At 39.8% G+C, this 13,102-nt stretch overlaps 2 protein-coding genes across 12 annotated transcripts in view; one reads left to right on the top strand and one right to left on the bottom strand.

Annotated features, from left to right (window-relative positions):
• The window catches only part of LOC5576549 (translation initiation factor IF-2), a 393,961-nt gene that overhangs the window by 246,277 nt on the left and 134,582 nt on the right, over positions 1-13,102 (bottom strand). The window lies entirely within an intron of this gene.
• On the top strand, positions 1,139-1,960 carry LOC110675133 (alpha/beta-gliadin A-III-like). Its single transcript, XM_021839516.1, has one exon. The coding sequence runs from the start codon at positions 1,139-1,141 to the stop codon at positions 1,958-1,960; it is 822 nt and encodes a 273-aa protein (XP_021695208.1).

The raw sequence follows: 13,102 nt of genomic DNA, 5'->3' as shown, positions 1-13,102 counted from the left end.
CAATTGCACGCCATGCCCGTCATTAATTTGTCTTACTGCTTTGAACAATTTTGAAACGTCATAGCTTTTAAAGCATACGCCTACTGGTATTAGTGAGTGCGTAAATTGTATCTTGCAAATGAACAATTTCATTAGAATCTAAAAATTCATGCAATTGTCAATATGAGATCTAGAAAATTTGGTGATTTTGGTTTGAAAAACAAAAATCCCACCCGTTCAAAATTTCGATCTAATAAAACATCTAGCCCAACCCTTAACCTCGCTCACGAACTGAGAATATGGTGGATAAAATCATTACCACATTACGTTTCTTTTGATAGTTTTCTGTTTTGAGGTTTCCACCAAGTTCTATCGCAGGCTTGAGAATCATTGTATCATTGAACGAAACCAGTCAATCAAAGTATGCTAGTAGGGTACAAAGCTTTGAAAAACATCCGAAAACAACAGCCTATCGATGATGCTTTGTGAAACTCAGTAATGTGACAGCTGCGGAATGTAGAACGGAATGTTATCTTTACAGTTGTAATATATTTCAAAATTATTTTCCCAAAGGTTTTTTTTGGGATTCGCTGGAATATGTCTTATTAATGTTCTACTATTAGTCAAATCAGAATATCAAATATAAGGACAAACGTTATAATCGCGCTGCCTGTTGCTAAATTATTAAATTTTTAAATAGTTTAATTCATCATAACAAAATTGTTGTGGGTGAAATTAAGCATTGAAATATCGATGAAGTATTACCACCGGGCGGGGTGACATTGGGCCTATGAGGTATCTTTGACTATTTTTCTCGATCAATCTCGTGGCTGGCATGAACGTCGAAAAGCTTATTGTTGAGAACCACTGGACATCCTCCCATACTCTACTCTGCTCGCTCATCAATAGCAGTTGTATCTGCTTTCGCTAGATGCACAAAAGCAGATGATAGATATAAGTATTGTAACCGTCGTGCCGTCTACGTGTCGTGTCTTATCATGTAATTTTTGTATGTCAATAAAGTTACTTTTAATTTGTTATTTCCGTTTACACCTGTGAGTTTCAATACACGAATATGTGTCTCGGCCACCCTCAACTCCAGGATGTAACAGTGGCGACGAGTAACCCGTGTGTGCAGTGAGGAACCGCGACGGAGAAGATGGACGACAACATGGATTTCGCGCCGAGTGATCAAGCCCACCGCCTGCATACAGCATCAACTGCAGGATACGGTCTGCATCAGCATCACGCGGATCAGTGGCTACACTCGCCGGTTCTGGGATCAATGTATCAGAACCAATACACTCCATTATCATTCCCACCTTCATCGTACCAGCCCGCGGAATGTCATCCTCAGCAGCACCAAAACTTCCATCAACACCAAACCAACATAATGTTTATGGAACAAGATCACTCGCATCAAGCTCCAGTAGTGATTTCGTCAGGATTCAATGGGCAATTTATCGATCCACCATCATGTTCGCAGCCTGTGATCCAAGCATCACCACAATCGTCAACAGCCCAGTTTCCTCTCGATCGAGAACAGTACCTCGATCAGCAGTTCCTGCAGATACAAGAAGCCAGAATGAAGTCGTTTGAATGTTTTCAACAGTTGCTGCAGCTCCAGTACCAGGCCTCTATGGAGCAAATGCGACAATTCAACGAGTTCTTTTTCGGCACCAATTCTATTTCGGCACCAATGGTCTCTGTACAGCAAACGTTCGGTCAGCAGCAACCCGTCCCGACCGTCGCACTCTCCCAACCAACAACATTTCAAACAGTGAACGAACAGCAACAGCAGCAGTCAATGGACCAACTGATCATTCCCATTCCGACGGTCTGCGATGGAAATCATCATCAGCAGCAGCAGACAGAACAATCAAGAATTTCTATTGCCGTACCTACACCGCACGACGGCAGTAATGAAAACAATTTTGAACACACTCAGCAGAACCAGCCGGCAGTGGTGTTCATCGTATGATGTCGGATCACTGCGGGAAGCACTAATTACAATCGATCAGTACCGATCGATAAGCATCAAATGCAACATTTGCGACTTTGCTGCCTCAGCGGACGCAGTGAAATATTCAACCACTTTCAACTGTGTATATGAACCCAAGTTTGTCCAACACCTTTTGGATCGGAATGGGCATCAAATGGATTCTAGGGCGCAGCGAGCTAGGTGGATTGACCAGGTGCACCAGGACCTGGAGAGCTTGGGTCGCAGTCGAGGATGGAGAGATGCGGCCATAAATCGAGTGAATTGGCGAAATGATGTTGGCGAGGTTTTATCAAGCAAATTGATGTTAAACCAAATAAATAATAAAAAGGGACTTATGGAATCTTCGACATAGGGAGAGATATCGAGATGTAGAACATCGAGATGTGGAGAGTCGACTGTATCTGGAATCATAAGAATAATATGACATAAAATTCTAAAATACTGATCAATTTACCCCCGGATTATAGTACTGTTTACTCTGAATCACTGAAAGATCTTTTGAAGTTGTTTCTTATTTATAATTTTTAGAGTTGAACTGGGTTTTTACCAAAAACGTGATAACAATGGTGTAATCGACGCTAATCTTGCTGCTCAACGCTAAGGTTTAAATTTGGAGCAATCTGAGTAACTGAGTAAAGTAAATGACATAGTATTTACATAACGATGGTCCCTTGAACATCGAGTTATGGAAAGTCAACTGAACTTCACGATGTTGGAAAATATTTCCAAACAAGTAGTTTTAGTACCGGTTGTACATAATAGCATAGCATAGCATAGACTGACTGTACATGTCAATGGTTGCTACTCCGTGATTGATCGGAACTGGTAATAATTGCACTGCGATCCAAATGAATAAGGGATGGGAGTTTCCGCTTACTCTCGGAGTGCAATTTTAGCAGATCTAATATTATTGATCAATAACGGCGCCGGCCAAGTCCTTACAGTCAGTTGGGATAGGGAAGGAATGTTAGGGTGTAATGATTGTTGCTTCTAGAGACCGAGAATACCTCTGCATCTCCACAATCACCACGGGAAGGGTGTTTATTAGTGGATGAAGGAAAAGATCTGGGAGTCACCTTTGGTCGGTGATGCGATCCATGGATAAGGAGGAAAAATACGGTTTATACTAAAAGCTAGTTTTTAGTTTTGTCGCAAAAAGTTTTTGGTAGAAGATTTAAAATAAACGTCAACATCTGTAATGTCGAACCATTCAAAAGAAGTTTTTATTTATGGCGAAAAGAGAAAAATATATGCGTATATTTTAAATTATATGAAACAGGAATAATGCCGACACTTGTAGTGACGAACCATACATAGTTTGTTTGAAAATTACATAAAAGTATTACTGAACATTTATGCCTCAAGAAGAAAAGTCTTTGGTAGAAGTTTCAAAATAAACGTCGACATTCATAATGTCGAACAATTCAAAAAATATTTTAAGTAATGTCAAAAAGATTATGTGTTTATTAGAATTGTATAAAACAGGCATAATGCCGACACTTGTAGTGACGAACCATACAAAGTTTGATTGAATATTACAAAAAAGTAACGTTTACATGAAAATATGTGTTATCATAAGCATGAAACGAGCTCACCAGTTGGTAATCCATCCTCGACTGAACACGAATATCTTTTCGCCCTCACACAGCGCGAACAGCAAAACTTCTCGGCGCCTCGAAAACGAACCGTGTTGCTTGGGCTTTCCAAAACACGCGAACCGAAAACCAAACTCCCGGCGTCCCGAAAACGAAGCGTCTTGCTTGGGTTTTCCAAAACACTGTCCCCACCAAAACCCGTGAACCGAAAACCAAACTCCCGGCGTCCCGAAAACGAAGTGTCTTGCTTGGGTTTTCCAAAACACTGCCCAGCAAAACCCGCGAAACGAAAACGAAGCGTCTTGCTTGGGTTTTCCAAAACACTGCCCAGCAAAACCAAACTCCCGGCGTCCCGAAAACGAAGCGTCTTGCTTGGGCTTTCCAAAACACTGCCCAGTAAAACCCGCGAAACGAATACAAAGCGTCTTGCTTGGGTTTTCCAAAACACTGCCCAGCACAACACGCGAAACGGAAACCAAACTCCCGGCGTCCCGAAAACGAAGTGTCTTGCTTGGGTTTTCCAAAACACTACCCAGCAAAACCCGCGAAACGAAAACCAAACTCCCGGCGTCCCGAAAACGAAGCGTCTTGCTTGGGTTTTCCAAAACACTGCCCCCAGCAAAACCCGTGAACCGAAAACCAAACTCCCGGCGTCCCGAAAACGAAGTGTCTTGCTTGGGCTTTCCAAAACACTGACCAGCAAAACCCGCGAAACGAAAACGAAGCGTCTTGCTTGGGTTTTCCAAAACACTGCCCAGCAAAACCAAACTCCCGGCGTCCCGAAAACGAAGCGTCTTGCTTGGGCTTTCCAAAACACTGCCCAGTAAAACCCGCGAAACGAATACAAAGCGTCTTGCTTGGGTTTTCCAAAACACTGCCCAGCACAACACGCGAAACGGAAACCAAACTCCCGGCGTCCCGAAAACGAAGTGTCTTGCTTGGGTTTTCCAAAACACTGCCCAGCAAAACCCGCGAAACGAAAACCAAACTCCCGGCGTCCCGAAAACGAAGTGTCTTGCTTGGGCTTTCCAAAACACTGCCCAGCACAACACGCGAAACGAAAACCAAACTCCCGGCGTCCCGAAAACGAAGCGTCTTGCTTGGGCTTTCCAAAACACTGCCCAGCACAACACGCGAAACGAAAACCAAACTCCCGGCGTCCCGAAAACGAAGTGTCTTGCTTGGGTTTTCCAAAACACTGCCCAGCAAAACCCGCGAAACGAAAACCAAACTCCCGGCGTCCCGAAAACGAAGTGTCTTGCTTGGGCTTTCCAAAACACTGCCCAGCACAACACGCGAAACGAAAACCAAACTCCCGGCGTCCCGAAAACGAAGCGTCTTGCTTGGGCTTTCCAAAACACTGCCCAGCACAACACGCGAAACGAAAACCAAACTCCCGGCGTCCCGAAAACGAAGCGTCTTGCTTGGGCTTTCCAAAACACTGCCCAGCACAACACGCGAACCAAAAACCAAACTCCCGGCGTCCCGAAAACGAAACGTCTTGCTTGGGCTTTCCAAAACACTGCCCAGCACAACACGCGAACCAAAAACCAAACTCCCGGCGTCCCGAAAACGAAGCGTCTTGCTTGGGCTTTCCAAAACACTGCCCAGCACAACACGCGAACCAAAAACCAAACTCCCGGCGTCCCGAAAACGAAGCGTCTTGCTTGGGCTTTCCAAAACACTGCCCAGTAAAACCCGCGAAACGAAAACAAAGCGTCTTGCTTGGGCTTTCCAAAACACTGCCCAGCACAACACGCGAAACGGAAACCAAACTCCCGGCGTCCCGAAAACGAAGCGTCTTGCTTGGGCTTTCCAAAACACTCTTTTAGTACCGGTTGTACATAATGGAGAAAAACATAAATCCTCACAAATGTTTTTTTACAGAAGTTTTGATATTTGAGAAATTTGAAGTGAAATATCCTTTTCCATAAAAAATAAAACGATTTAAATTATTTTGCACCACTGTAGTATTATCGTAGCCAATAATCTACTCTAAAATTTAAGGAATTTATCAGAACTATAGAATAGCATAAACCCTACCAGTCTAGAATTATATACTGCAGACAACAACCTTCTAGAGGATGAATTCTGAGCCAGATTTTTCATTGTCAAAATGCCTGTTCGATTTTGGCAACATGCCAAAAATCTCCATGGTGTCTAAATCAAACCGTGCCAAAACAGAACGGTTGTTTTAATTGAAACACCGTGATAATGACCACGAATTAAATTTACCTATTTTGAACATGTTAAGCCTCAAAACGGCCCACAGAAATATTGAGATTAACAGAATTGTTGATGATCCATTTTTTGTATATGTATTTCCGTGTTGCCAAAATAAAAAAAAAACTTTGTCGAAAAAATAAACTTTCTCAATATATTGAAAATAGGGTCCTAAAGCCCTGTCCCAATTTTAGTGCCAAACGCTTACGTTCAGGCCAAAAACACATGTTTACTCAATTTTTAAATGTTTTTCATTTGTTTAAGTACAACAAACATTTTTTAATGTTTTTATAGATTTTGTCACACTCCTTGATTTGAACTCAAATTTTGGGTGTATTTTGTTTTCCGTGTCCCTTCCGAGATGTCAGATAGGAACAACCCCAGTGTTAAAACTAAAACCCTTGTGATATTTTTGTCGACTAAGCGAACGTCAAACATGATCTCAAGTGTCAAGGTTCATTTATGGATCCAATTTTGAAATTAAAGTTTTAATATGATATATCCGTTATTTGAGCGAGAAAAATTGCTAAAGTAGTTGCAGTAATATGATCTTTCGTGTTATTAAATGAACACAAGATTTCATTAACCATTTTAGGACCCTATTGAAAAAAAGAAATGTTACTGGCGCCACCTAGGAGATGAATTCCCATTCACATTTTTTACCGCCAGCCTTCTAGCTCTCAATATATAGCAGATTAAAAATTTATTGCTACCAACATCTAGTGGATGAATTCTCACCCGGATGTTTCACTGCCAAAAAGCCCTTGATCTGTTGAACAAATTTACCGAAGACACCTTCATTCTAGCTTTTCAGTATCTCGACATATAGAAAGTACGTAAAAAATGATTGATTTTTAATAAGATTTGCAACTGCCCAAAAACCATTGATCTGCTGAACAACTTTTCCGAAAACACCAACCTTCTATATCAATATCTCGTGATATAGAAGGTTGTAGAAAATTTGTTACTAACGCTACCTAGCGAATAATTTCCCGTTCACTACCAGACAGCCCTTGTTCTACTAAACGACTTTGCCGGAGTCACAAACCTTCTAGCTTATCAGGATCTCTAAATGAAGAAAATTGAAGGAAATTTGTTACTAGCGTCACCTAGGGGACACATTCCCAATCACTGTCAGATAGCCCTTGGTATATTAAACAACTTTGCCAAGGACATAAACTTTCTAGCTCAACAGGATCTTGAGATATGGAAAATTTAAGAAAATTCGTTACTAGCGGAGAAATTCTAGTTTTGCTATTGTCAGATAGCCCTTCTGCTGAACAACATTGCCGACGACACCAAACTTCTAGCTCATCAGGATCTTGAGATATAGATGTTTCATAGGTAGATGATTGAAGAAAATTTGTTACCAGCGCCACCTAGCAAACAAATTCCCAATTAGGTTTGTAACTAGGGTAGGTGTACCAATTATGGATGCAATATGTCAACAGTAGTAATAAAAATCAAGTTGTAACCGCGTTTCTAAAACGCAAGCATGACTTGTTGGTGTCAATTACTAGTTTAAAGCCTTGCGAATCTGTTGATTTAAAAAGTTTTAGTACTAAATTGACTTTAAGCTTCTAAAAATGGATTTTAAAAAGCGATGTCTTTGTACCAATTATGGCAATAGCGTTCCTAGCATTCGACATAAAAGTGTACCAATTATGGACTATCGAATATTTGCACGAAATGAACTCAAACGCCATAAAGAGCGAATGATAATGCAACGCTTATATGTAATGAAGATATCGCTCATAAAATTTTCCAAAAATTTTGGGTTAAATAGATGTTAAATCATTTTTTTGCAATGGGTTCATGGGAGAAAATTAATTTTCGAAAAAGATGTCAAAATGTAGTGTAAATGCAAATTATGATACAAAACAGCATTAATGATCTCACATTACCTTTCCAGTGCCAATTTTTAACGAAAAAAGAGGAAAAATTCAAAAATCGAGTGTCGCTGAAAACCCCTCTCTGTCATGAAATTAGCATCTTCCGCTCGCGAACGTTTTCGAACGTGTGATTGAAAAATCTTAGTAATTGAGTACAAAACATGAAGATAATGCCTTACCGAACCGTCCCGTCGTGGAAGTCACCCGTAAAATAGCTTTACTTCTTTTATTTTACTGATCAAAAAATGTAAACAAACCGCCTCCAGAGTATTGCCATAATTGGGCTCTCATACACTCTTTGTACCAGTTATCGACATAGTGGAAATAACACGATTTCCAACTTAAAACAGTAGAATTGATTGCATACCAGCTAAATTTATTCATTTGTTCTCACTAGGTAGCATACATTCATCGGTTGAAACAGTTTATCCGGATGAAAACATACATTTCGTAACGGAGGTCCCTTAGCCAACTGCTAAGAAGGTGACATATATGTGAGGCAAAATTTTCAAATGTTCATTTTTCGAAGCTTATTGCACGAATGTTCTTTTCAAGGTTTAGTTACCATCAAAAACAAATAGTTTAATCATTCCTGTGAATATAAGCCATTATAGTCTAGTGAAACAATAAGAAAAATCTCTTTTTGTTCCCACTATTGCCATAATTGGTACTATAGCCATAATTGGTACTTCTACCCTACCGGATAGTTCTTGGTCTGCTGCATATTTTTCCGAAGACACCAACCTTTTGAACCATTTGGGTCTTGAGATATCCGTTGAATGGTTGATGTAGCCATTTTTATTACCCCAAGACAATCTGGAATAACTCCGGAACCACTTGAACCATATTCCCAAGTTTCCTGAATCATAGACTGGAAGATGGAAATTCTGAAAATTTCAACGAAATCCATCGAGAAACAAAAAAGTTATGCATGTGAAAAAAATGTTGGCTGGATGAAGGTTAATGGTGTATTTTTGTCGAGGAATCCTTAAAAGAAATTAATGGTGGAAAACAATAAAATTACCCGGATGAATGCTTAGATGCTTAGAGATTCCTTACACAATATTGGAAGCATGAAAAATAAAATAAGTGTTAAAAAAACAACAATACATTTTTTTTACTGAAATATTCACCATGTTTAATGGACGTGGACGTTACTGCAGATTAAGAAAGGCCTAACAATTGGAAGCATCTGAACAGTAAATTATTGCTCGATTTGTGCGAGTCTCAATCAGCATCTTTATAGAAAGAGTTGTCCTATAACACCACATTGGCGAAAGTGGGTCACGCCCAAATCCCACAATTCTCATCAAAAAACCACTCACGACCAAGAAGTACCATTGAGGAAAAACTTTTTCTTGTAAAACCGGTCTATTTTCGGATGATAGTGTGTCCCCAGAGAGATGGATGTGTGGATGGCAGCTTCCGGATTTGCTGATTTTTCATCGTCAGATAAGTTTCAGACGACGACTCCCCAAAAGGGACAAACAAATGGCGAGGGCAAGCAACTGCTCGCGCAGAGATGAATGGCAAAAGTTGTACCCTGCTCGATAAGCGCTGTAGGGATGTCTTTGCTAAGCCGTAGTCAACGTAAACAAATTGTACGGATTTTTGCGACATCTCCGAGCTTCAGTCTAGCACCGCTCGGAGTTTGCTAGAATAATGGCTCGAAGTTTCACTTCCGAGTTGAAATATTACACCCTTGCCAAAACAAAGCCCGACTGCCGTACGTTGGGCTTATTCCACTTGAGCTGGTGCATCACATCTGTATTAGGGTGAGGCTTAACTTTCGAAAGTTCTCAAGACCAATAGTTCGTTAGCTCCTCTGAACTCAAATCACCGAAACCGCTAAATTTGAGCCAAGAATATTATTATTTAGAGGTAACACAAGCGACTTAAACGAGAAAAAAATCTTCACTAAATAATGATATTATTTATTCAAGTTTTGAGATTTCTTAAATGAAATCCAGTAGAGCTCATGAAAATTTGGTTAGGAGATCTTTTGACAACTAAGCCACACCCTACTTCGTATCCATCTGCTCTGTCACGCGACATGCTTTTTCGTGGGAGGAATAGAAACTGGTGTTAGTTGTTTTTTTTTTCTGGTAGACTGAAAAAATAAGTTCCGGTGACAAACGAATCCAACAGCACTGCACATCCATTTGTATTGTCAATTTGGTGGTGTTCCACCACCTTCAACCGTTCGTTGTTCGTCGGCCATGAGTTGAAGATCATTTTTCATCATCAATTCAACGGCCAAATCCAATCGAATTAGAGTCAATTGTTCGCCAATTAGATAATTCAGCACGAATCGAGCGTGGGCTTCTAAATATGTAGGTGGAAGTGTCGCGGCTTTGTGCTACGATGTCATCGATTAGACGCTAATGTTTTGCAATGAATGATGATATATAACGTTCTATAGTTAAATCGTTCAATCGTTCAATCGTTCAATCGCTTAATTGCTCAATTGTTTAATCATTCAATCGTTCAATTGTTCAACTTCATATCTTTCAATCGTTAAATTGTTCAATCGCTTAATAATTCTATCATTCAGTCGTTCAATCGTTCAGCCGTTCAACAGTTCAATCGTTTAATCATTCAATCGTTCAATCCTTCAATCGTTTTTTCGTACAATCGCTCAATCGTTTAATCGTTCAAGTGTTCAATCATACAGTCGATCGATCTTTCAATCGTGCAATCTTCCAATCGTTCAATTGTTCAATAGTTCAACCAGTCAATCTTAAAAACGTTCAATTGTGCAATCATTCAATTTTTCAATCTTTCGATTGTTCAAACTTTTGATCGTTCAATCGCTCAATCATTCAATATTGAGTCGTTCAATCGTTCAGTCGTTTAATCATTCAATCTTTCAATCGTTCAATCGTTCAACCGTTCAATCCTTCAATCCTTCAATCTTTCAATCGTTCAATCATTCAATCGTTCAATCTAAAATAAGTTCAATTGTGCAATCGTTCGATCGTTCAATCGTTCAATTGTTCAATCTTCAAATCGTTCAATCATTAAATCGTCCAATTGTTCAATCATTCAACCGTTAATCGTTCATTTGCTTAATCATACAATTGTTCATGTTTTGTATCGTTTTATCGTTCAATTATTCTTCATCCTCTTGTTTTATCATTCTTTCGTTCTATCCTCTTTCGTTTCTTCATTCTATCGTCATTTTATTCTTTTGTTTTATCTTTTTATCGTTATTTCGTTCTATCTTTCAATATTCTATATATTATTTCATATTTTCTATCCACCATTTTAAATCTTCTGTATCTTCAAACACATTTTAGTTCAATCTTCTCACCATTTGGGAAATAATGCCCCGTAGATTACTAATGGAGCAATAACTCATCGATGAATCGTTTCCCTAATGATCCATAATTCTCTCAGAAAACGATTTTTCTTTAAGCTACAATTGTATCCCATCCGTCTTCGTTTAACAAGCATATTTCAATTTCCAACCGTCATACAAAACGCCTACCTTACTTCACAAGCAATCAAAATAAGTCCGAAACCGAGCTGCAGTATCCAAAGGAAAATAAGTATTTACACCACCACACACCTACAGGCAAACGGCAACCGGTAGGGCCGGAAGTGTACTTCATCATCGGGTATTCCAATTTCTTCAAAAAAATGTAAGGAACAGTTCTGCCTGCTCCAACTCAAAGCACATTCACAACACACCGGACCGTATGAAATATTCATATTTCTGGGATAAAAGTGAAACGAGCAGCAAGCAAGACACTTCGACTCTAAATGTTTCATTTTCTCGGTGCCTTTCTCTTTTGGAAATGGTTTCTTTGTTACGAATTCCCTGGTGTTTCGTTGTTATCCTTCCGGAGGAAGGGGGGAAGGCGAGCGCAGGTGGGAAGATACCCAGACACCCAGCTCCCGGAAAGACATACGACTTTCCAGGGTAGCAAACGAAAACCTTCTTTTTCGAATTTATTTTTTAAGGGTTTCTTGTGTGACTGGAGTGCACTGAAAGGCTATCGTTTCAATTCAAAATCTTTGTTTCTTTCAATGGCATTTCAAATGATTACCGATCTTACTCTTCAAAATGTGTATGTCTAAAATCTATAAATTGACTCAATTCTAGAAGTCGTTCAATCGTTCAATTGTTCAATCATTCAATCGTTCAATCATTCAATCATTCAATCGTTTAATCGTTCAATCGACTCCGAATCCGATTCCGATTTGAATTCAGATTCCGATTCAGACTCAAATTCAGACTTAGATTCAGACTCAGAAACTCAGGCTCAAACTCAGACTCAGATTCAGACTCAGGCTTACACACAGATTTAAATTCAGATTCCGAATCAAATTCAGACTCAGGCTCAGATTCAGAATCAGATTAAAATACAGATTAAGACTAAGGTTCAAACTCAGATTCAGACTCAGGCTTAGATTCAAACTCAAATACAGTCTCAGACTTATACTTAGACCCAAACTCAGATTCAGACTCAGATTCAGACTCAGATTCAGAACCGCACTCAGACTAATACTCAGACCCAGACTTAGATTCAGGCTTAGATTCAAACTCAGACTCAGATTCAAACTCAAATTCAGACTCAGACTTAGACTCAGACTCAGATTCAAACTCAAACTCAGACTCAGATTCAGATTCAGACTAAGATTTAGACTCAGATTCAGACTCAGAGCCAGACTCAGATTCAGACTCAGATTCAGAACCGCACTCAGACTAATACTCAGACCCAGACTTAGATTCAGGCTTAGATTCAAACTCAGACTCAGATTCAAACTCAAATTCAGACTCAGACTTAGACTCAGACTCAGATTCAAACTCAAACTCAGACTCAGATTCAGATTCAGACTAAGATTTAGACTCAGATTCAGACTCAGAGCCAGACTCAGACTTATACTCAGACCCAGACTCAGAATCAGACTCAGACTCAGATTCACACTCAGATTCAGACTTAGATTCAGACTCAGATTCGGACTCAGATTTAGACTCAGACTTAGACTCAGACTCAGTTTAGACTCAGATTCATACTCAGACTTATACTCAAACCCGAACTCAGATTCAGACTCAGATTCAGACTCAGAATCAGACTCAGACTCACATTCAGACTCAGAAACAGACTAAGACTCACATTCAGACTCAAATTCAAACTCAGACTCAGATTCAGACTCAGATTCAGACTTAGATTTGTACTCAGATTCAGACTCTGACTTATACTCAGGCCCAGACTCAGATTCAGACTCAGATTCAGACTTTGATTTAGACTCAGATCCAGACTCTGACTTATACTCAAATCCAGACAAAAGATGTCTCCAAGCCAGGAGACGGATGCAAAGAGCCAAAACCGATGGTGAGAGGGAAGAGCGAAGAGTAACATTGAGGGCGGCGAAAGCCGATCTGAAAAGAGAAATTTCGCTGA

The sequence above is a fragment of the Aedes aegypti genome, chromosome 2 (assembly GCF_002204515.2).
Source record: "Aedes aegypti strain LVP_AGWG chromosome 2, AaegL5.0 Primary Assembly, whole genome shotgun sequence".
In the NCBI taxonomy this organism is placed as follows: domain Eukaryota; kingdom Metazoa; phylum Arthropoda; class Insecta; order Diptera; family Culicidae; genus Aedes; species Aedes aegypti.
Note: the sequence above shows the minus strand (reverse complement) of the source record. Positions and strands in the feature narration are given on the sequence as shown.